The 24,187-nt window shown below is 40.9% G+C and overlaps 1 protein-coding gene and 1 long non-coding RNA gene across 2 annotated transcripts in view; both read right to left on the bottom strand.

Annotated features, from left to right (window-relative positions):
* The window catches only part of ercc6 (excision repair cross-complementation group 6), a 14,113-nt gene extending 3,574 nt beyond the window's left edge, over window positions 1-10,539 (bottom strand). Inside the window, exons 1-16 of the mRNA XM_025060624.1 lie at window positions 10,344-10,539; window positions 9,997-10,225; window positions 9,779-9,899; window positions 9,579-9,693; window positions 8,661-9,384; window positions 7,117-7,248; window positions 6,277-6,435; window positions 5,322-5,457; window positions 4,926-5,096; window positions 4,633-4,809; window positions 3,061-3,177; window positions 2,521-2,616; window positions 1,647-1,865; window positions 1,157-1,267; window positions 515-634; window positions 341-435 (exon numbers count right to left, since the gene is read on the bottom strand). Coding sequence (XP_024916392.1) covers window positions 341-435; window positions 515-634; window positions 1,157-1,267; window positions 1,647-1,865; window positions 2,521-2,616; window positions 3,061-3,177; window positions 4,633-4,809; window positions 4,926-5,096; window positions 5,322-5,457; window positions 6,277-6,435; window positions 7,117-7,248; window positions 8,661-9,384; window positions 9,579-9,693; window positions 9,779-9,899; window positions 9,997-10,225; window positions 10,344-10,539 — 2,918 coding nt within the window. The remainder of the gene's footprint in view (window positions 1-340; window positions 436-514; window positions 635-1,156; window positions 1,268-1,646; window positions 1,866-2,520; window positions 2,617-3,060; window positions 3,178-4,632; window positions 4,810-4,925; window positions 5,097-5,321; window positions 5,458-6,276; window positions 6,436-7,116; window positions 7,249-8,660; window positions 9,385-9,578; window positions 9,694-9,778; window positions 9,900-9,996; window positions 10,226-10,343) is intronic.
* Window positions 10,540-12,745: 2,206 nt separating this feature from the next.
* On the bottom strand, window positions 12,746-23,898 carry LOC112487805 (uncharacterized). Its single transcript, XR_003051254.1, has 3 exons — window positions 23,659-23,898; window positions 19,866-21,984; window positions 12,746-16,649 (listed from the first exon to the last, which is right to left on the bottom strand). It is a non-coding gene; the product is annotated as an uncharacterized LOC112487805 (long non-coding RNA).
* Between the last annotated feature and the right edge of the window lie 289 nt (window positions 23,899-24,187).

Raw genomic sequence — 24,187 nt, 5'->3', positions numbered from 1 at the left:
AGCCGGGCCACTGCAGGGTAGTTTAGCTGTAGTTTAGATGAGAAAAAAATTACTTATCAAAATAAAATCCCTGCTGTTTCTCCTTCTTGCCTTTTTAAAGGCACTTTACAGACACAACACAAACAGAGCGATACTTGAGAAGACCTACACTGGCCGTTTAATGACGCTGGGAAGCTTTTCAATTACAGAGAACCGGGGCGATGCAAGCAATTAAGCGTCTCAATGAATATGGTTACCAATATTAACTAATGCTTACATTTAATGGACAACACTCAGATTTAAGAGTGGCAGGTGAGAAGAAGGCAGGATGAAGTCATTTATGTCATTTCTTTTTTTCTACCTGTGGTAGATTTTCTCCTCGATGGTTCCTGCCGTCAGCAGTCTGTAGATGGTCACTTGCTGCTTCTGACCGATCCTCCATGCTCTCTCTCTTGCCTACACGAGTCGTCCAAGTAAATTATTGTGTAAAGTGGAAAAACAAACTTGAACAAAACACCATCATCCACATTCTGACCTGTGTGTCAGTACTGGGGTTCCAGTCTGGGTCATAGAGTATAACTCTGTTGGCTCCAGTCAGATTCACTCCCAAACCTCCAACCTTGGTGGTTAACAGGAAGATAAATATGGATTGATCCTGTAAGAAACAAAGACACAGTCTTTTGAATTTGTGACATAAAAAAGTCATATCATAATTGAGGACTGTGCGATATATTGAATTTTAGGATAAATGTGTGGGCTGCAGCCTAGAGTGTGAAGCCTCTCTGTCCCGCTCTCAAAACAGACACAGCAGAACTCATATTTCTGTGCAGTGAGCTCATAAAAACTCTTGACCCCAGATATTGTAATGTCTGTTTTATTGGGTTATGTCATAATGTACTAACATCCATTATATCCATTATTTATTATAAGGACACTGGCTACTCAAACAGCGGACAGTGACTCGCTGGACTGAAGATTGCCTTGTCTATAATGTTTTGTGATTTGTCCAATATATTTCAGTACCGGGAACAAAAAGACGCTTCTGTTTGAACAGCAGATTGTCGTCAATTAGTGTTTCCACCTCGGGCGGAGCAGAATTGCATGAAGCGTTGTTCTCCCTCAGGATGGGATTTTCATGGGAAACACTCAGCAGCCATTAGGGATGACTAATCCTTACCTCGTTGTAGTGAGCGATGAGCGGCTGTCGGGAACCTATTGTGGTGGTGCCGTCCATTTTTAGGTAGGAGTAATTATTGTCCCTTACAAACACCTCCAAAATGTCCAGCATCTGGAAAACAACAGATAGTGAGTAAAAGGAAAAAAGGGGGAGATAAACAGAAGGAAGGAGAGAGGGGCTGAGGTTTGGATTATGGCTAAAAGGATTAGAGCAGATTAATATTACATGGACAGAGATACCGACAGGGAGGGTCTCAGGTTCCCTCTGAGGTATAATCTCATTGGTATTGACTGCAACAGCTGGGGCCTCTCTCTCTCACTCTCTGTCTCTCTCTCTCTCTCTCTCTCTCCCCCTCCCCCCCTCGCCTTTTCTCACACACACACACACACACACACATTTGCCAATACAGTTTTACAGTTTTAAATTTGTTGTAGTTAGCCAGATAATAGACAGAAAACATTCTATACATTTAGTGCAGTGTAATTCTGACCTGTCTAGACTGAGTGAAGAGGAGAACTCTGTGGCCCTGTTTGAACCAGAGACGCAGCAGTGACTCCACCACAATCAGCTTCCCAGAGCGTTTCCAAAAGCCAAAGTGTTCCTCCTCTGTCAGCTGGTCCTCGGGGATTCCCCTCAGCATCTTGGGACCGCCCGAGAAAAGGTCAGGGTGGTTACAGATCTTACGGAGCGCTATCAGACCAGAGAACACCTAAACAGTGTTTATGAACGTAGAGAGAGAGAGCGTTAGAGAAAGGATCAGAAGCTTTCCTTTCACCGATGTTTCCTGGTGATAGGTGACAAAAGTGGTTTATGATGGCACTGCACCTTTAAACAAATAAAGTAATTTACTTTAGTGTACAGGAAGGAGTTACATAATTTATTTAAGGACAATAAAGGCTGTGTTTCTTGATGAAGGCCCAGTGGTCACTGCATTAGTAATGGTGGTTAATGGACTGAGAGTGACCACTGAATGTGTCTATAAGGGCCTGTGTGTGTGCGCACGTGTTGGTGTGCTCCGCTGTGTGTGTTTGAGAGTTTGTTCTGCTGTGGTGACTTCTCGCTCTCCAACCACATCCATTTGGTTGGTGGTGATAAATGGTCAAGTCTCTCTCCAGGGTCTGGCTAATGTGAGAAGACAAACTGCACACGCTCCTTAAAGAGAGCAGCTTGAAGAATGCTAAAGTCAAACGATTAGTAGTTAAACAAAACTAACATGGCTAAATTCAGACTGCCACTGGTTTTTTTTTCTCCCTCTCGTCTCGTTTCGAGACATAAAACTAAGCAGAAATCTTGTCTAGGTGGGATTTTAGGGTAATTTCTAATAAAGAAAGGTGTGGGTTTTTTTGCCTGTAAACCAAACTTACCCGCATGTCTCCATTTAGTATCTGGTAGACCTCTTTGGAATCTAAGAAGCCCTGATACACCTGCCTCTGTTCTTCTGTTAATCTGCAAAACAGGACCTACGCAAGCAAACATGCACAAACAGAGAGAATTGTAAAGGTGTGAGTGTGTAATGAGAGGTGAGTGTTCATTCTAAGGTCCCCTGATGAACTGCAGAGTGCGAGGAGAGAAATTAGAGAGGGAAGGTTTGTGTTTTTGGAGCTTCTGCTCTCCTCGGGGACTGACTTAATGAGCTGAAGTGGACTGAGGACTCATCCGGCGTCAGCCATGAGGACAGACCAGAGACCAGCCACCTTAATGAATACCTGCTTCTTTTACTTTACCAGGACTTTATTAGCTGGCTTCGCCTGACAAAGGCCATGCTCATTCATCAAATACTCCTTAGATGTGGCACATACGGTCACATGCAATCAGATAAACACCTCCCCAGCTCGGAGAGCCAGACGTGAGAGGCTATTCAACAGTTAGAGCAGGGTCAGATGTCTTTAGAGTGTGATGAATACCTGTTCATTTTTGTCAGGCAAGGAGAGATTGGCCTTGACATCTGCCTTCATCCGTCTGAGCAGGTAAGGATTTATGGTGTCCCTCAGCACACATGCACACTTAAACGCTGTCTGGACCTGAGAACAAAAACAAAGGCCAAGTCTTAGCACAGGCAGCATTCACATCCATGAGTCAGAACTTGTAGCTCTCACACCTGTCAGTGTGCATGTTTCTTGAGGTGTGATCGTGGTTTAACCCCTCCTCCGTCTTCTATCATCACCTCCCTCAGGGCTGACCCTCCCAGCAGCTCCCAGCCATTAAACATTGATCAGGCTACCGTTGGTCTCCAGGGACAGAGACCTCCGCTTTCATCAGCCTCAGAAAAAACTTAGACCCACCCCACACTGGGATCCCCACTGTAAATGGCCTGCTACGTGTAATCCAGAAACAGCCGTAAGGTCCAGTCCAGCCTTTTAAACATTAACTCAGTGGGACTGCTCCGAAGATCAAAGGGAGTCTGAGAAAGGCTGGAGGGGACAATAATGTGGTGGGATTTAAGGGCAGTGTGGAAAAGGACAGAAGATTATCCAGGTAACAAGCTGCTCAGTGTTTTCTTCTTGAATTTCTTCCTACAGCCACATTTTCAAGCCCCACCCAACGTCTCACACGTGTTCCACTTCCACTACTTGTGTGTGTGTGTGTGCAGGAACATCAGTCGAGGGCCTGTTTGCAGGCCTGACAATTTCAAGAAGAGAATAAGGCAGCAGGGCTTAGCCCTCTCTGACCATTTAATAACATTAATAATTAGTAAAGGTTTTTATTATCGACAGCGGAAGAAGCATCAATAGCCAGCTTTAATAATTAAATCCATACAGTCAGTGGGTTATTAACGATTGAACACTAATGACAAAGGGATACAATTTAGCCCACTGACTCTCCATTTTAGCCTCTCCCTCCCTCTCTCTCTCTTTCTTGCTCTCTCTCACACATACACACACAGGGGATGTGCTGAAGTTCCTTCGTATGGACCTACATTATCCTGCACTACACTTAATGGTTCTGTTGTTCCTCTCCGTTCCTCCAACCTGATTCTGTCTCCCTCTCCATAATTATGTGTGTGTGCGTGTGTATGATAAGTGTCATTGAGTGACACTTTAGGTCTTTCCCTCCTGCCTCCTTATACTACAGTTAGTATTTTATATGGACTCTGGACTAATTGATAAATTATTTTTGTACGTGTTCAGTCTTTCAAACTGTTCTCATTAAAGGTTTACACTAAATTTTTAAATTACACCAATAACAAGACATATTCAATTAATACACATTAAATAAAAATACAGAATAAAACAAAACAAACTCACTAAGTATTCCTGCCATTTAATTTAATTTTATGTATTTTTGGTTTGGTATACCAGTGTATTTGCTTGCTAACGGCTAAAATAATTGCAGAACTGCTCTTTGCTTTGGCGGTAAGAGCTGTGGTTTATGTGAAGGTGTTGTGAAAGAGTAGCGTAGAAAAAGGAAATGTTGTTGTTGACGTTGTGATACTTCTGAAGAAGAGTCACTGCCCCAGGGTGTGAGTGTTTCTGTACCTGTACAGGTGAGGCGTTGCTGTAGCCCCCAATAGTGATTGGCACAGAGAACTGTTCCATGAACACTTGTAATGTTCCCAATTTGCCCGGGAAGACGAAGTCAAACAGAGACCACAGCTCTTTTAAATTGTTCTGCATAGGAGAGCCTGAGAGAATGAACCTGTGGGGAGTCCGAAACTGGAGACAGAAAAGGAAAAAAACAAAGTTACCCACATAACCCTGCAGATCATATGGTGCTGTACCTTTTACGTGTATAATAAAATAACAGACGTGGTCCTCTGGAGTAAAAGTACCTGTTTACAGGCTGTGGTAATTCCAGCATTTGGATTCCTTATTTTATGGCCCTCATCAAGTATTGTGTAGTGCCAGTCGTACCGCTGGAAGGTGTCCTGCATATTCCTGACAGCTGAGTATGAGGTGATCAGGATACCGTGGCATGCTGCTATTTCTGGAATGAGCCTTTCCTGCAGCAGAAAAAAAACCAGACACACACATAAACTTTAATTAGAATAAGCACTAAAAATGTCAGGTGGTCATCTCTGTGTCATCTCTCATATCACTGGGTTGAGTACAGATGAGGGAGAAGGTTAGAGAATAATTCTACATACACGGCTCTATAGTGCCCCCCGGGGGAAACATCATTATGAACTATGAATATTAAAGTCCAAAACACATTCAGTGCAATTCACCTTATTGCTAGTGAAGGAGCCGGTTTCATGCAGAACAGCCACTCTGAAAGGAGGCCACCAGGTGTGAAACTCCTTCACCCACTGGTGCATGACTGTAGCTGGGCACACAATGACTGTCGGCCCCAGACCTGCATACCTGAAACATTTAAACACAAGTTAGTACATTCCTATAAAGACTAAAATAATTTTTTGATAAAAAAAATCATCACATTATTATTCACATTAATGTGAATTTTCTGTAAAATTATAATTTTTATAAATTAGGTGAATTATGCATCTAAAATCTAAAATGCATCTTTATATCTTTCAGATGTTCCACTACTAGTCTGTTTGTGCTGGGCCAATTATTCGCTGCACCCAGAAAATGAATCCCACGTTGGTACATGACCACAGGCTCAGCCCCTCAGTGACGATTTACAAGAGCTCTGTCAAACAAAACAAAACACACTCACACACGCAAAGAGACACTAATGGGCTTGTATGAACCTCCGCCTGGTGGAAGCTATTGATACTGGGCCATAATTGAGTTTGCAAGCAATCAATTTGTGGGCGTCTATAGTAGACAGAGTATTGACCGTCAGATAGCTCCACCTCCTAAGTGCATGTGCGCCGTTTGTGCAGTAAAAACCAAATTACTGCCTGATGTATTGCACTGGTGATTTGTTGCCCTACACCTGCTCCACTCCCACTTTATGACTCCAAAATTCACTCTTAAGTGTTCACGAGGACACAGGCTCTACTGTAACACATTCTTTCTTGCACACACTCACAGATACACACACGTGCAGAGTGTCAGTGTTTTCTCTGATGCCTGCAGTAAGAAAGTGAAGAGTCTGATAATTGAAACATGTTTAATAATTCAGGCGAACACTCTCAGGCAGATATCCCCCTAATCAAATATTCATACCATACAGACACACAGTCTCTGGCCGCAGTTTGTTTTGCGTGCGTGTACCTGTAGTTGGATCCTCTGGTCCTGAGTTTGCTGTAGCTCAGACCAGCCAGAAAGCTGATGACTTGGATGGTTTTACCCAGTCCCATCTCATCTCCCAGGATGCCCCCTGCCTGCTGACAGTGGAGCTCCCACAGCCATCGCACACCTGTCTGCTGGTACCTGACAATATGACACACAATGTGTTGAGTCACGGTCGTAATCTTTAAACATTCTGTGCATTTCACGGTCGTAATCTTTAAACATTCTGTTCGTGACTATTAAGAACTGACTGACACTGAAAGGACGATCTTTGACCTTTTGGCCTGGCAATCTGACCTTTTCGATGTCACTGTGAAAACATCCCCAGCAACAACTCCAAAAATCTTTAACTTAATGACTTATTATTGCCCTTTAAATAGACCATACAATTCAAAAAGCTTTCATTACTTCAGTCATTTTTTTAGTTTTTCTTGATAAAACTCTGGTTCAGTTGCTGAGGTGAATGACCAGCTGGAATGAGATTTTTAAATATTTATTATCTCCTAAATGACTAAGAGCAAAAAGGTGCGGTATTCAGTATTACACAAGAGAAAGTACACAGTGGAGCTCTACTTACTATCTATATTATTGATATTGTAACTACATGTCGGCCGTCTTTAAGTATCTATTAACAGATAAACTACTGAATCAAATTTATATGCAGGCACTGGACTAACTGACCTGGGTGTTTGGACAGCATTAGCAGCACCCACTAGTGGGTGGTAGTTGTAGCTACATGCTATTAGTTTTTTAATAAGTCTTCCTGCTACACAAAGGATTACTCAATTTCTTTAAAGTGACACTAGTTTGACTCCAACTTACTTGTAAAGTTTCTTCCAGAGGAATCCTGGCACTTTGAAGCCTTCATCAAACTCGGCGTCACTGTCGTCGGTGAGCTCTTCGCCTCTTTGCCTCTTCTCCTCTCTTTCTCGAAGACGCTGACGCTTCCATTTCCTGTTGACACATTGGTTTTATGTATTACAGAGAGGCACCTCTGAACAAGAGCAGGAATTTTTTTCAAAGCTTATAATCAATGTTAGGATCGATGACATTGTGGGCGTGGGTTAATGTTGTATCAGCAGTCGTTAGATGAACATGTTTAACCCTTGTGTTGTCCTCAGTATAAATCCTTTATATTTCAAACAGTTTTTGTGGTTGATTGAATTGATAATGAGTACCAAACAGGTCCAAGCCAAATTATTTTATACAGCACATTAAAACAAAAATACCACAAAGTTGTACCAATACACTGTACAACAACAGTAAAAACAGGACCAGGACCAGTAGGTTTCATCCAGTGTACAACAACAGTGAAAACAGGACCAGTAGGTTTCATCCAACTGCCAAGAGGATGAAAAAGATAAGCACGTGCAGTGAATGAATTGAAAATCTATTTGCACCTACTACACTCCGTGATTTATTTCAACAGTTGCCTGAACAGATATACTGTATGTTTTAGTTGTTTTTTTAATCAGAGCAGTAAACCATACAGCTTAAAGAGAAATGTAAAAGAGAACAGTTTAAACCGTGCAGGAGAGAGCGCAGTTAGAGGCACAGTCGTCGCACAGCAAATGAAGATTGATACAGACAATTAGTAGTGCGAGTTCCCCAGAAAGGTGTGAGATGCAGAGGATAAGAATCCATCTTCATTTGGGCCTGGTCCTGTCACCCTGCCACGAAAACTAGTCCTTTAGCTGGGCCTGGGAGACCACACTCTCTAATTAAGTCAAGACTAAGCATTGGTTCAGTTAATTACACTTTTCTGGCCCCCAACTCCACCCCCCGCACTCCACTCCCGCCCACTTGCAAACACCACCCGCTCTAATAATATCATTCCTCATATAATGCTTAGCCTCGCCATTCCTGCCATGTCTGTGGTGTTGAATTGACATTCAATCAATGTGGTGCAGAAAAAGGACACATGCCAACACAATTTATTTGGCAGCTATAAATATGAAATCTCATTAGGGCTGCACTTCCATTAATTTGAGCATTAGGGTGAGTGAGTGTACAAAAGCACGTGCAGAAGGATAATTAGGCCAGAGTGAGAGCAGAGAGAGAGAGACGGAGAGCAGGGAGTGAATTTGCTTAGTCAAGAAACAGCTGCCAATCTCATCTGGGATTAACTCGTCTTCTGCACCGTGGGGGCCACAGAATAAGACTGCAAGCAAAATGGGAATAACAATAGCACATTTGCAGCATTGCTAATACAAATTACATGTGGAGTCCAAGGTTTAATCTGGGGTTTGCCATTTATAACAGTGGCTACACAATGAAAAACTTTTTTGCATCTTCGCATCCAAAGATAACTACGAAACCAAAACATCTTCTCTAATAAACTGTGAATGAAAATAATTGAATAATACCTTATTCTCTGTCTGTAGTACTCCACATCTCCATCATCTTTGAATTTCTTCAGTTTACCCTTCCCTTCCTCCTCTTCCTCGCCTGAACTTTCTGGGCAGTATTCCTCCTCGCTGTCCTGCTTTGTCTTAGCGTTCTTCCTCGCCCTCCCGTCAGTTTTTCTTCTATTAAATAGTTTTAACTCGTACTCTTCGTCATCTCCCTCCTCTCCAAATCCCTCCTCCATGGCTTGTCTCTCTTCCTCATCAGGATCTATGACCTCATCAGAGGGCAGATACTCTGAACCATCACTCTCAGTTTCCTCTCCATCTGTACGGTGCTTCCTCTTTAGTTTAGGTGGATGAGGCTCATTCTTAGGCCGAGCTTTTGGATGAGCCTTCAGAGCAGTGATCTGAAGTTTTCTCATGCGCTTCTTAAGCTTTTTGTCCTTGGGAGAAAGTTTTTTTTGGGTTTTTACACTGTCTTTCTTGTCAGGTCTGAGTCCTGAGGACTTCTTTTTCTTCAAAGAAGGACCTTTCTTCCTTTCTGTTGCTAACTTAGCTTGATCAGACAAGTACTGGTCAAAGGCAGAATTCTCAGCCAGCATAATTTTTCGAGGCTCCTTCTTGTCCTCTTTTTGAGGGATTCGGGTTCCAAAAGGAGTCATGTGCCCTTTTCGAATAAGCTCCTCCCATTCAGTCTCCTGAACTGGCATGAGCATGCTGCCCAGTGTGGACGGTCCGGCTTCTGAGGAAACACACACAACTACAGGATTAGATAAATAAGAGACTCCTTATATAAGAGTATTTATAAAACTGGACTGTACAGAATCAACAAAAATAAATTAAGTCTCAATGCTTTTTAGTGGAATTAGTGAAGTAGTAAAATGTTATTTCTGTTAAATTGAAAAAAAAAAATCTTATAAGACAATAGCAACTCACCTTCTTCATCATCACATTCAGCTAAAAGCTCATCTTCAACTCTCTGGGCATCTTCACCTCCCAGAATAGCCTGAAGTCGTCTCTGTTTTGCTTTGACTTTCTTTAGCTGTTTTTCCTTAATACAAAAGTATAGTTTATCACAGTGACTATCTACACTGTGGAACAACACAAAACACTTTCCTTTGTGTATTTTTATTTACCTTATTCTCCTTCTGTCGCTTGACAGATTCAATCTTTCGACTTATATCTTTGCTGGAAGCAGCGTAAGGCGTGAGCTGCTCAATTATCTTGTTAATTTGCTTCAGAGATGAGGTAACAGACCTGAAACAGAGAAAAGTTCAGTTTACATGGATACTATTATTCTATGATAACTTAGAGAATAATACAAAAGGTTACATCTGCAGTTATCTCAATTTACCTGACATCATCCAACACAGACTGGTACTCCTTCTCAGCCTCAGCCTTAGCCGAGGCTTGATTGGCCTCCTGTATTGCCTCATCCACTTGCTGGAGGACACCTTGCTCAAGAATGTCCTGATCATACACGGCCACACCGAGGCCTTGTAGTTCATCTGCCCCTGAACTGGCACAAGCTGCTTGTATACGCTGTCTGTTGATCTGCAATAATGCTCCAGACCTCTTACCACCTGTATGAATGACAAATGACATCACATTATATAGGTTTCATGTTCATTCTACAGTATATGATGTATTTGTCTACATGTTCATTCTACAGTATATGATGTATATGATGCTTCAACTCACCACTGTTGCTTTCTCCAGGTCCAGTGTTGGCAGGAAAGGCTGCAGCTGCCTCAGAGCCCTTACTGGTGTCGGGAAAAGAGCAGAGTCCTGAACCTCCTGCAGCTCCATCCTCATCTGCCCCTCCTGGGGTGAGTGCTGCACTTGCTGGACTGGAGAGAGATGAAGGCACTTGGTCCTCAGAACCTTCGACCGGCATGGTGGTGCAGCTGCCAGCAACGTCCGCCAGTCAGTGGATCATTCAGACGTCGAAAGACCCTCCTCTGAGCTCCATCTGCGGCTCAATACAAGATATCATAAGTAAGTGAATTATTTTTATACAGCCCCCTTCACATAAATTATATCACAATGATTTACAAATACATATAATAATAATAATAATAATAATAATAATGGTATTTTTTGTCAAAAAGTTTAAGGAGAAATTAAATATAAAATAATAAGGATTTTAAAACTGTAAAATTTTGAAGTAATTAGTTGACCAATCAGTCAAAAACTCCTTGACTCATCGTTGCAACCTTAAACTTCTCTTAACTGTGTGTAATTACTGTGCTGTAACTAAGCCTTTACATAAACACATTATCTAAACTGATTTTATAAACATGGGTTATAAAACAGTGTTTTGTATGTTATAAGAGGGTTTATAACTCAACTCTGAGCATGTAATAGTGTAATAGCGCCCATGTGTGGAGTCTGACCTAATACATTGTAGTAAGACGTTTGTTATACAGACTTTCCACAGACATTTAAAACCCACCACAGGGTCCATTGTTTACGTAGCGATGCTAGCCAGCTAAGCTAAGAGGTTGTTATTATTATCATCTGTTCAGCTCTGTTGGCTTTTAAATAAAAACAGCGATTAAATAATAAGCAATAGCCCACGACCGTGTTACCGGTGAGATTTAAATGTATCTCGACACTTTAATAAATGTCAAGAACGGACACTACTCACACAATTTGCAGTTACACAACCCCACCAGCTGGCTTTATGTCACTCTCTACGTCAAGCGAACACATTTCCGGTGTAATACAACTTCCGGTTTACGTGCTGATCCTTTTTCCTGCGCGTTCACGCAGGCGTGATAAAGCACTTCACAATATACCTTTAAATTGGTTGTTTTACGACAGCATTCAAGAGTTCAAGAACTTAACCTAAATATGTTTACATATTCCATGTAATAGAAAGTAGATAGAGTTTAAATTCAGCTAAATGCAAACGTGCATTATATTATATATTCAGTCTTATGTGTATAAAAATATCGGATATGTGATTGAATAAAATCTATATATCACTTAATTACCCGGACGATACAAAGCATTTGTACAAGAGAGGACACAAAAGACAAAAGGGCTCAATAATTGTCGAACAGCGTTCCCTGCTGGTTTACGGGCAATTGATCTGTTTGAAACACTAGATGGTGCCATCGACCCGTGAATGTATCACAGGAGCGCTCCAAGTTTTGTCCTCAAATTGTTGTTTTTATCGTTTGGCCTTGTATCGCATCTCATGGTACGCTATCGTATCTTATCGTGTCATATTATCTATAATAACTCATATATGATATATCTAACGATTACGCCTGTTTTATTTTCAATGTATCCAAAACAATCGCTAGATAATAAACACTTCTGTGTTGCAATCAGGATGCACATCAGCCAGTGTTTGCTTACAGGCCACGTTCCAATAAACTACTGCAACTCTCAAAACCCCCTACTCTTCTGCAAAGCATTAACCCCCATTACTTTTGTTTTAGTTTAGAGAAGCTTGTGCATCAGGATGTTGCAGATGTGAACAAATGATAGCAAGTTGGAGGAAGTTTATTTCTTGTGTCTTAGGGTAATAAATTCAAGGATTTAATTAAAATGCCCCCTCTGTTGGGCACTGCACTGACCGTGTCAGCAGTTTTTCCAAACAGTGTTATATGTGTAAACAGACTTCGGTGTCTATATGAAGGCAAATATTGTTGTTAACCTTGGCTTAACAGTGACACCATCTTTTTTTATTTGCTTCTCTGGTAAATTGGGGTCAAACGTAACGCTCTCCAGGGACTGTGTGGGGGAGTTGAATTTAAAAATGTGTGAACCAGAATAAAAGTGTATCGCCACATGAAACAGGGCTTGTAACTCAATCAGCAGAAGCCACAAAAGTTGCAGAGCTACAGTGGTAGCCAACATGTTTTTCATCAAGTTTCTGGACCATTGATACAGAAATGCCCACAAAGTGGAGTCAGATAAACTATGGAGCTACTGATGAATCCTGTGTGGTGAGAAATAAAGCAATATTTTCACATAGTGTTGTGGCTGTGAGGTTGAGCTGCACAGAGGAATGTAAACCTCTTGTCTGTCTTCACCACCTACTGCTGCGTTTTTACTTGACAACTGTTATCACAGAGGATGGAGGGATAATGTGTACGTCTGCTGTGTGTGTACGTATGTGTGTGAGTGTGTTTGTGCACATCATAATTTCTGGAAAGAAATTAGCAGATAGACCACACCAGACCCAGAATTTAGTGGGTGGCAAAGCCGTTCATCTTGAGTGTGTTTGTGTGAGCACATGCAATGAATCCTGCTACTTTGTGTTTGTCAACTTGGTGGATTTATAGGGCGTAGGAGGGTAGGGTGTAAATCCCCGTGGGTGCAGCAGGGCGACGGTAACACTGCTGTTCTGTGCTGTCCTGCATCCTGACAGTAGAATAACAACTGCAACTGCAAGATTTAAAGACAGAAAGTAATGGCTTCAAGTTAATGGGGGCGCAAAGCATGGTGGTATTTTTTTTTCTTCAGTCAGTCTTTATGCAGAGTTGTGACTCCACAACGTGCTGAGTATTTATGTTCATGAAGGGGTAAACGAGGTTACGTGGCGTAATGCAGCGCACATTTCTGTTGTGATGAATGTTTTCAACCCGGTCCCTGTGCAGTGCCACAGTATGAATCTCTGTTGTCTCTCTGTACCACATCATCCCTGTAAGAACGGTCGTCAGTAATATTTCAAGGATGAACTCATATTAAAAACCTCATTCACACAAAGTAACAGTTTAAGAAATCCTTCAATAACTAATATGATAGTACTTTGGAAATGAACTTTTATTCCTCTGGCAAAAGTGTCTACTGACCAACTTAGCTCCATTTGCTACGCCTAACATATTTACAAACTGTTGCAAAACAAATGTTTTACTGGTCCAAAACCCCCCCCCAAAAAACCCAAACCCAGCTGCTGGTCTCCTTGGTCACTGTTGTCCGACTCGTCCATTCATGATGTGCCAGACATTTTCAATGGCAGCACAAAATGGTGAGCCACAGCTTATTACACGTTTGCCAAGCCTTAGTCTTTGAAGGAACACTTCTTTTGTACTTGATTTTCATACTTGAACATTTGCTCAGTTTTTAATCTGATTAATCACCGGAGAGCTGTGGATTAATCACAATTTATTCAAACTATATGAGATTTATCATGAAAATTAACATTCATTAATATGACAACACCCTCCCACCCCAGCAGGTAGACGTGTGTGTTACAAAACTGTTTTAACTTTGTTAAGTCTTCACAAATACGTTCCTGGTCGTTGAGTTGATGTTCATGCTCCAGGAACTTCGGTCAAACGAAAACTCCTTCCCACACTCTGATTGCATATTGATTGCACATTTGAGCATAATTAATTACCTGGGTGATAGAATAATCTGATATAATGTGCAATATCACAGTTAGCACGTGCAAAAATAAAGGATTAGCAGTCGCTTTCACCCTGAACATGCAGACTAGCCTCAGGAATGTGCTGACTCGTGTGATTACTGCACTGGACTCTTTTTTTAGATGATCTGTCCAAGAATACAATGTTCTTCATCACTGATGTCAATGATACAGCCTGTGGAACAACACCAGGTCTCATCCAGCCCTGAGAATGTTTCAGCACAGACTGTGTCGAATCCTCAGGAAGAAAAATGGCTTTAAATATGTACCTTTTTTCAAACAAAATACAGGAAGCAAAGTATTAACTGACAATCTGTGTCGGTCGCAAGACAAATTACGCTTTAATCAAATTAATAGGAGCATTCATCAAAATGTAATTGGGTCGAATGCCTTAACACTTGGTTTGAAACACAAGAATTTGTTTGTAGAACTATTCTCTGTCATAATTACATTTAATTAATGATGTTTTCCACTGCGTTGACAGGTCGTTGCTTATCTCGTTGGTCGTGCTGTTCTTGGCAAGTTTTAATGGTTGCATTCCTCCTTATACCGTACAGAAAGTAAGAAGCTGTTTGTACAACTAATATAGGTACATAATATATGTCACAGACATATGTGTCCATGGTTTCTCTTTTGAATACGTGGCAGTTGTGACCAGAAGGAAACTAAATCAAATTAAAAAAATTTGACCAAATCACAGATGTGAAAGAGAAGACTTTTTAAAATTTTTGCTTAACCTCTTGTTTGCCTTTCCCAGAAAGTAGTTCTATACAAAAAATATATGTATCATTTCATCTTATCTTAATGATTTTACCAGAATCTTGGCAACGTACTTTTAACAAGGTTTTTTTTTTTTGTTTTTTTTTTAAAAAGGAAACACTTTTGTCTATTGTTTTCTCTACCACCCCAAAAACGTGCAAAAACGTCACCAGTTCAAATAAGATGGTGTGTGGGATCCTGTGTTTGTTGATTCAGTTCTCGTTACCATTGTTTTATGACCAAATCCAGTGAAATCGATACAGAAAGTATTTGTTTGTGTACTTGTGTGTTGGTGCAACAAAGTGAAAGCCGAGAATGTTTGGGTGTAATTTCCTGTTTCAAAATCAGGATACACATTTTGATGATTTTGTAGGTAGTTTGGCTGAATTTGTTTCTCCTTTGTGGCACAGACCCCCCAAAACTTTCACCACCAAAGGATGTATTCATGGTTTACATCAAATTTAATTTCTCATCTTTATCAAAACAGGTTTTTTTTTAGCGTGGGTGGTTTTCTTATCAATGCAAATACAGGCAGAAAATTTGGGTTTCCTGAATATGAGTGTAGAGCTTTACTGTAAAACATGGGTTAATTAAAAAATAATACAAATCATGTATGATTTACTGGGGAGTCAATTCCAATAAACTATATTAATCTCACCTCAATTTATCTACACTAAACTGATCTAATCCTATCCAATCCAATCTAATCTAATCTAATTTTAACTTGTCAACTACACTATACCAAACCCAACTGATTTAGACCAAACTTATCTCATTCACAGCACACACATCTGGTTTAAATTAATCTAGACCAAACCAAACCATTGAGAGTGAATTTCTCTGTCTATATTTCCAAACAACACATTGACGTAGCGTCCACACACACACTCACAGTGGATTTACCGTATTCTCAGGTGTAGAACAAGTAGAACACACGGTGTTTGTCTATGTTTGTTTTGAAACCACGCGCAGCAGAACGGATCAATAGTAATGAAGCGTCGTCAAGTCTGTTTGGACAGTGCTCAGTGCTTTACACGTGTGTGGTCATATTGACAGTGCTAATGGGATCCAGGTGTTTCTCCGTCTCAGGTAGTGCACCTCTGTGTGTGTTTTGGCCTGTTGACTGTTATTACTGATCTTATCCGGGTGCATCAGCCTGCTGCCCTGGTACAGTAGATCTCCAGTGCATCTGCTAGTGATTTCTCTGAGCAGCAGGTGTGCAATCACGTACACTTTCGTGCACATAACCACCTAGCAACAGCGCAACTACCGCGCTACTATAAACATCCTGACAAAAATTGTTTTTTGGGGGATAAATGGTCCGAAGCGTTGAGCTGGAGGGAAGGTGTTTTCATCTTTTTCCTCCTATAAAAGTTTTTACGGTGAATCCAACAGTGCACAGGAAACCAACCAAGGAATAAGATTCATCTCCTGACCAGGACCGTACACATGTTCAAGTACGTCTCGCAGGCCGACGCTGACGTGGGAGCGGGAGTTCCCTCAGAAGTGGGTATTTATCTGCTGGATCAAACCACACTGAGAAATGGTTAGGACAGAGATGAAGGTCAAATGAAAGCAGCAGAACCACAATGTGAGCTGAGTTCACACACAGTGAGGATGTGCATGGTTACGTCTGTGTGAGTGAGTGTTTTCCTCATTGTTTGAGACCTTACTCAGATACACATCTCCCCGCGGTGATAAATGTTCTCTTTTCTTGGATGTGGCTCGGAGGACTGTCGGCTGTGATAGCTCAACACCACAACAGTGGCGTCTGGGCCGCTCGGCTGATGCACAGTGGCAGCAGTGCCCTGACTCAAAGACTGGGCTGCAACTCAGAGTGACAGCACGCAGCAAACACGCAGCTGCAGACAGACACAGAAGTGGACAGATTGGAGATTTCACTGACTGTGTCATTTTTCATGTGGCTTGCTGTTATCTAAATTGTTATTAAACACAGATCTAGTTGCATCTGTAGATACATGAGCCCTGTTTGTTTAAAGAGAGAGCACAGATCAGGGCTTTCTAAAGGGAGAGAAACGTGAAATGATACCTCGTAAAATTTTTACTTCCTTTAACAGGAAAACGTTTGGTTTAGGAAGTTTTGTTACCTGTCCTAATGATCAACTTGACTTATGGCTCTCACTGGGCCAATCAGCTCAGAGGAAGAACAGAAATACATTTTCTTAAGCCAGTGGTTTGGACTAATTTAGTGCTTTAGAATCACAGTTGTTGCCAAGCACTTTCCTGATTTGGAATGAATGCATGTGTGTGTGTGAATATATAAGCTACCTCATCCTGTAGGTTTAAAGTGAGGCTCGGGGATCAGTCATGGCAAACTATTCTTATATTAGTATTGTTTTTACTGTGAAAAGAGTTTCAAGTTGATTTAAGAATTTTTTCCTGGATATACATTTAGATTTTGGAACAATCTTAAACATATTTTCTTTTTTTTAAATAAGATTTTGCTTTGAAGTTATATTCTACTTTTTTCTTACCGCACTTATTGTATCCTCCATCACTTTTTTATTTTCTTGTAGTATTTATATTATATATTTATAATTCAGCCATATTTTATGCTTATATTTAGCATTTCTGGGCATAAATGTACGAACTAATGTTCTTGACATTAATGTACGTGCTCTGATGTCAATCACTTCACCAGCTGCTTCTCAGTCTATCAGTGCTTTCGCGTTAAAATGTGAAATATTTGCACAAAGTTGGTGAAGTCCTAACACTCCTGACTTATAGGAATTTATAGGTCAGAAATGACAGAAATCTGTTTTTTTACGTCACCAACTAAACCAACTGCCAGACCACAAGTGTCAGTTGACCGTAGTTAACATTTATTGGGCTTTTTCCCAAACATATAAACACCCATAAACCAGGTCATGTGATATATATCTGCCCGCGCCCCCTTTCAGCTCGGGCCTCTCCCCCGATCACTTTATTCTTGCAGTAAAATTTTACAACATGCAGGAGTCTTTTTTTAAACCACAGGAATCAGGACAGTAGGTAAATTCTTCCTGACAGATCCCGTCACCTTTGAAGGTTAGGGTTTCCACCTGTCCGATGCAGCCGTACTATATATTTCCTCTGATTTAGATGTGCACTGTGATTTTCCATGCCCTTCAGTTCCAGCCGCCTCAGTCAGATTCTTGGCATTTCTTTGTGCCTTGATAGGTTTGATGCTTTTTTTTTTTGCCCACATGGGATGCATCAATAGTGAACATTTGAACAACTCCATTGTTTTTTTTTTGTTTTTTTGTTTTTGTATGTTTGTTCTCTCTTTGTTTAATCCAAAACATGTGTAAACCGTTGTTAATGTGTTCTGAACACACTCGACGTTAACAGGGCCAACGGGTAATTCGTTTCTTTGTAGTCAGAAATAAAATGAACCATCTCAAGTTAGGATCATACTGATATATATATATATATATTTAACATCATGACATAAATAACAATGAGCGTGAGTTAGGGGGACAAAGGGGATGGTTCGAATGATTAAAAAACTAGTTGTTTACAAGTTTAACATGTCCAAGCTCACTTCGGGGAAATGGATCAAAGATCATGATTTATTTCTTATCAACACGAAACCCAGATTTAGACAAGAATTTCAAGGCCAAGCAGGGCAGTAGTGGGACAAAGCTGAGAGCCAGAGGTCATGTCCAGCAGCAAGTTCAAGTCTCTCTCTTCCTGTCAGCGTATTAAGACATAACTCTGGAAGTTCTGGGAACAGGAAACAACTCTACACTGTTGTTGCCAACTCTCAATTATGTGCAGTGGATTAAGTGTTTATAGACACGGCTATTTAACTTTAAATAAAGTTTAATGCAAAAAAGAACATATTGAAAATGATGTATTTTTCTCTATTATAGTTGGGAGAACTGGCTGGGTGTCAAGACTTTTTTGTTAGTTGATAGTTAAATATAAAAAAAAAGATTTGATCATCTGTAAGGATGACGCCCCACGTTTGTATTTTTCTTTTCTGATTCAATATAAAAAAAAAGATTTGATCATCTGTTTGTATTTTTCTTTTCTGATTCCTTTTCAAATCCTGAGGACATTTTCTACATGGAAATGTTTTCACGCAGAAAATATACGCTCGATGTTAATGAACAAGTTTATTTTGAATTTAATTTTAAATATTGTTGGAGCTGAGTAGCCAGACAGTAAACACTGAGGTGATAAACTGCTGCCTCAGACATGGCTGCTACACTCTGTTCCTTCTCCTCAAAATTCAAACATTTTACTTGTTTTGTTTTGCAGTTATTGCAGGAAGTGGGGCTTTTAAGCTGTGCTCATATGTGCCCCCTGCAGGAGACATAGGGAAGAATACTTAGAGCAGTAACCCTAATTTTCTGCACATCAGAAAATGAATAAGCAACACAAGCATAAGAGGCAAAATCATGTGTATTTATTTATTATTATAAATAATATATTTATTATTATAGTTATTATTATAACTTACGTACGACGGCCATTGAACAGAATTGCTTAAGAAATGAATCATATGAATTTATTTGACAGAATGTTTTAACAAATGAGGCGGATTTGTGAACATCCCACCGACTACTTAGCAGAGTTATCCATTAAGAGGTTAGCCCACGGAGGATAAAGATGACAGATTGGCAGAGGGTGACCAGACATAAAGAATGTCAAGTGTCGTGATCTTCCATGTCTAATGTCTAAGTGGAATTTGGTCTTAAGTCCTGCCTTAGGCTTCTGCGTCAGACGCCGGATCATTTTCTTAAAAAAAATTAAACAAAAACCATTCATTGATAAGAGGCAGAGCACTCCCCGTCTCGAGAGACCGGGGCCCCCGGGGAGCCCTTTGTACATCGGTGCCTGATTTACACCAGGTCTATAAAAGTGTAGCACAGAGACCATAGGCTGCCCTCTGCAGCTTTGGGTCTGTCGGGGTTTTGAGTGGTTGATTTACTCCAGGGTAAGATCACAAGGTGTTGAACAGCGGCGGGTGCCCCTCCTGACCATGGAGCCGGGACCAGCCCCCACCATAAATTAGCCAAAAGCTTTGTTAGCAGCCTTTTCCCCATCCCTGCCCCCTGTGCCACACTTACCCTTTATCATGAATGATTTGGCCCTGTCCTCACTCAGGCTGATTAGAAACACACCCAGGACCGTGAGGCCGGGATAAAAACCAGTAGCTCTGTGGCTCGACGGTCATCGAGAGGCACAACTGAAATGAGAGAGAAGCTGCGTCACACTGTGTACAAACAGCACAGAGCAGCTACTTCTAATGGTGCGGACGGTGAGAAAATTCATGTAGAATCTTAGACAAACGAGTAGCATGTAAACAAAAAGTAAAGAAACAGAAGCTGCCCAAGACTGAGGCTGAACCATGGGTTTTTGGACATGTTTTCAGCTGCACACTGTGTGTGGTAGGAAAGTAACAGTAACTGGAAAACAGCGCTGTGTTCTGTTATTTTTTGTAATACATGTCGCAATAATGAAATGACTGAGTTAGATTAGTGAGCAGTCTATTAAATCTAACAGAGACTGCCCAGTCAGACAGGGTCAGAGCACTGTCTTTGATATGTCACGACTAAGTTACATTGGTCTGACAAATGAGCAGCTAGATAGAGTATGTGTCATACCCATTAAAATGGATTTGGATTTGTTCCAAAGTCGGACATTCGTTGTTTGCTGGCAACAAACCAAGTATGCACTTTATGTATTGTCGCACGATAGTGCAGCCCAGAAAGTCCGAAGATGACAAGAAAAGTTTAGAGACAGAATATTGGTGATCATATCTCTGAGCCAAGGGTGAATTAACAGCTATACAGTCATTTGATATCAGCTCTGGGCCAAATAATCAGCTGAGGAGTCATGTCAGTGTGAGAAAAATGTTTTCTCTTCTGCTATAGGTCATGAGGGAGCATTCAGACCAGAGAAATTGTACAAACGGGTGTAGAAATGTCTGCTTTTCCTCTCAGAACGTATTGTTCTTGTGTGTCCTCTTTCCTCCACCACATCCTTTGGATTGGTTCCTCACACTTAAATAAAAAGAATCCAAGCGTGGAGAATGCATGTGTCCTTCCTTTGAATACCCACAGATGTCCTTCCTTCCTTCTCCTCGCTCGATGCTGAGGAAGGATGGTCATTTGTTGACCTATAGAAAACTGCTCAGGTTAAAAAAGAGTAATGGTTGTTAAATACAAGCAGTAAATGCAATGTTTAATGTAATGTGAATTTACTAGATGAACTTAATCCCTGTAATCATCTGCCCTGTCGATTCTGTCAGGGCAGCTGGAATCCGTCCCAGTGTGAGTGAGTCAGTAAGTGTTGGAGAACACCCTGGACAAATCAACGGCACGTCATAAATCCAACACGTAGAGGCCAGCAACCAGTTGTAGAAAACAAGGGAGTATTTTTAACCATTTTTACCAGCCGTACATCATTGTTATAGCGATACTTGTATTGTTGGAGCAATCGTTCACTGCATTTACGGCATATAATTTTGAATCATGTAAAGTCACTGTTGGAATTGCAGCTACATCAGTATAAAGGTGGAGTCGAGGTCAATCTGAAACTGACCTCAGACATTTTAGAGCTTGTTTTGATGTTCAGATAATGTGAATGTGTCATAATAGACAATATTGTCTTTCACCACATGACTGTGTGGCCCAGTAAACATTAGCTTATTTGAAATATCTACATTATATAATATAATATCCATAATATTTCACAATAGCCTTTCTCCGTCCTGTAATCCATTTTGGAATGCATTCACAATTTTAACCATAAATCTGGTTTAACAATAAAAGCTGACCCCGACAAACGGAAGACCCACTCGGTCTTTCATTTATTGTCGACGAGGACATAGTTTTTTTTTATACCTTGGACCATTTTATTCAACTTTGAACTTGGTTTAGCGAACACTGAACTTTCTCATCTGAGACCCCGGTGACTCCTGGATTTTTCAGGCTCGGCTCAGCGTCTCAGTTCAGCAGCTGAGGTTTCAGGATCATGCCTCGTTTTTATTGTCACATTTCAGTCCCGGCTCGTGTGTTTCCTGTGTCAAGACTCTTTTATTGTCTTAACCGAGTTATGCATCACTCTTACAGTATCCTGATAGTGTTTAATGGGGGGTCTCGTTATCTTGCCGCGTGCTTGTGACGACCCGGGGTCCGTTCAGAGTGGACTTGAGGGGAACTCCTCACTGAGAAGTGTAATTCACTGTGAACAGATAAACAGGAAAACAGGGACCAACTGAAGATCATCACTTCTTCAAACAGTATAAACAAACATGTTCTCAGAAGGAGACGGTCACATGTCCACTGAATATAAAAAAAAACAAAACTGTTGGATAAATATAGTTGTTTGTATCAAAAGTTATAAAAGGTTAAAGAAGCCTCAAAACCATTAGATTCTTGGAGTTTTATGATAATTAAGTAAACTTGGACAGGGGAATCCAAACTTGTTTAAAGTGGAGCCTGATGAAGAATGCACAACACCAGAGGGACGACTGCCTCACATGTGACGGGATAAGATGAGAATTAAGTTTTAGTACAGTTTAACTGAAGACATTTGAATTTACATTGATGTTAAATAAAATGAATCCAGTTTATTTGAAGTGAAGACATTTATGGAAATAAAATCAAGTTTGTTTAAATCATAAGACCACCAACGAATTTGTTGTATTTTCCATTTCTATTTGCAATAATGGAAATTAAAATGTTTCCACTTACATTTATTAGAGTTTTTATGTTATTTACAAATGTTACAATAAAATTATCTATACCTATTGGCTGCTCCAGGTTCTTTATAGGTGCCTTTAACATATTCAGGTGAATAAACACCTCAGTCTGTGTCTAATCAGATCAGCTGTGTGTTACTCTACATATTATCAGTACTTCGTAGACACATGCCCTGTGTCAACAGTACCACAGTGGGGGAGGGGCCCTCACCTGCTCTGCTGAGGTGACGGTAACACGGGTGACCCGATGATGCCAGTAAATAAGCAGCTGATTTAACATGTCCAGCATCTGTTGTTTGAATGCAAAATATTTTTTGTGAAACCTGCAACTTTCTGGCTCCCACAGAAATGAAGCACAGATGTTTCCCTTCATCCACTGTGATCTAATGCATCCCTCTCAACGTGTTTATTGTAGGAAGTTGGAGAACTTTTCTATGAATGTTGGCATAATTATGTTCCCATTGCTTCACAGACTTGGCATCCCACTCCAAGTGAGCATTTTTTTTAAATCACCTCCCTCCCTTCTGTAAGGTAACGCTGCCAATCTGGCTGTTTACTGCAATTGTCAAATCTCCTGAAAAGCCGTGAGGCTTTTTGTTAAGAAAAACTCCAGTCAAATGTGTTGTTAGAGTTCTGCAACAATAGTCATCATGAAAAGCTATGATATCTAGGTTCTGGTTAAACATGCTCAAAATATTATTACAAGTAAATGCAACATGAATAGCCTCCTAGTCTAACACAACACCATCAGTGTTTAACAAGTAGAGCAGCCACTAGAGGGTGCATGAGAAAAAAAAAGTGGTAGCGGTTCGGAGTGTGGGATTTTTCAGCGCGATACAGATGCGTAAAAACATTTCCTTCGTAAAATTTTAAATCAAAAGCTGATATTTTATGGCTATAGATATGTATATTATATGTTTGTTCTGGTCAGTTGAGCATAGTTAACTGGTTAAATCAACCAACCTGGGATATAGAAGGAGGTGCACGGCAAAAAAAAGTTTGGGAACCGCTAGAGTCGAGTGTAAGGATAAAAACGGGAACATCATCGACAAAACCAGCGTCTCTGTATAAACCAGGTGAGGATAACGACTGGTTCTGCTCATTACTCCCCTCTTCTGTGGAATGTTAGTAATTGTAAAAAGAGCAACAAATACCTGAAGTGTCAGTGTTATCTGTGATGAGAAGGAATTTTCACACTTGGAGACACAACAGCCTCCTCTCCCGTGTGCTCTGATTTCCCGTGGTGCTGTTGTTGATTCAGCTGGGGTCACCCCAGTGCTGTGGTCAGAAAGACCCTCTCATTTGTCCTGCTGTTACCCAACATCAGCTCCTAAACCCTCTTAAGCCCGTCTTTATTATCCTTAACACTTACCAGAGGCCACACTCTGCCTTCCTGTCTCTCCCCTCCTCTGCCCTCTCCCTCAAACTCCTGCTGTCTCTCCCGCTCCGCTCCCCTCCAAACACATCCTCTCTGTTTTAATTTATACATCCAGTATATATTTGTTCTGATGCATAAATATCCATGTTTTTAGAGCCCCCCCGAGAGGTCAGAGGTCAGTGAGGTTTCAACGACCGGTATTGCCAATTTCCCCTTAAGGCTTTGGGAATTCCAGAAACTAAACATCCAAACATCCTTCAGAATGCCATGTCGTTAGGATCAGCCCCAAGGTCCAGCGTGTGTGT

The sequence above is a fragment of the Cynoglossus semilaevis genome, chromosome 12 (assembly GCF_000523025.1).
Source record: "Cynoglossus semilaevis isolate Cse_v1.0 chromosome 12, Cse_v1.0, whole genome shotgun sequence".
Lineage (NCBI taxonomy): Eukaryota > Metazoa > Chordata > Actinopteri > Pleuronectiformes > Cynoglossidae > Cynoglossus > Cynoglossus semilaevis.
This window is presented reverse-complemented; position numbering and strand designations above follow the sequence as displayed.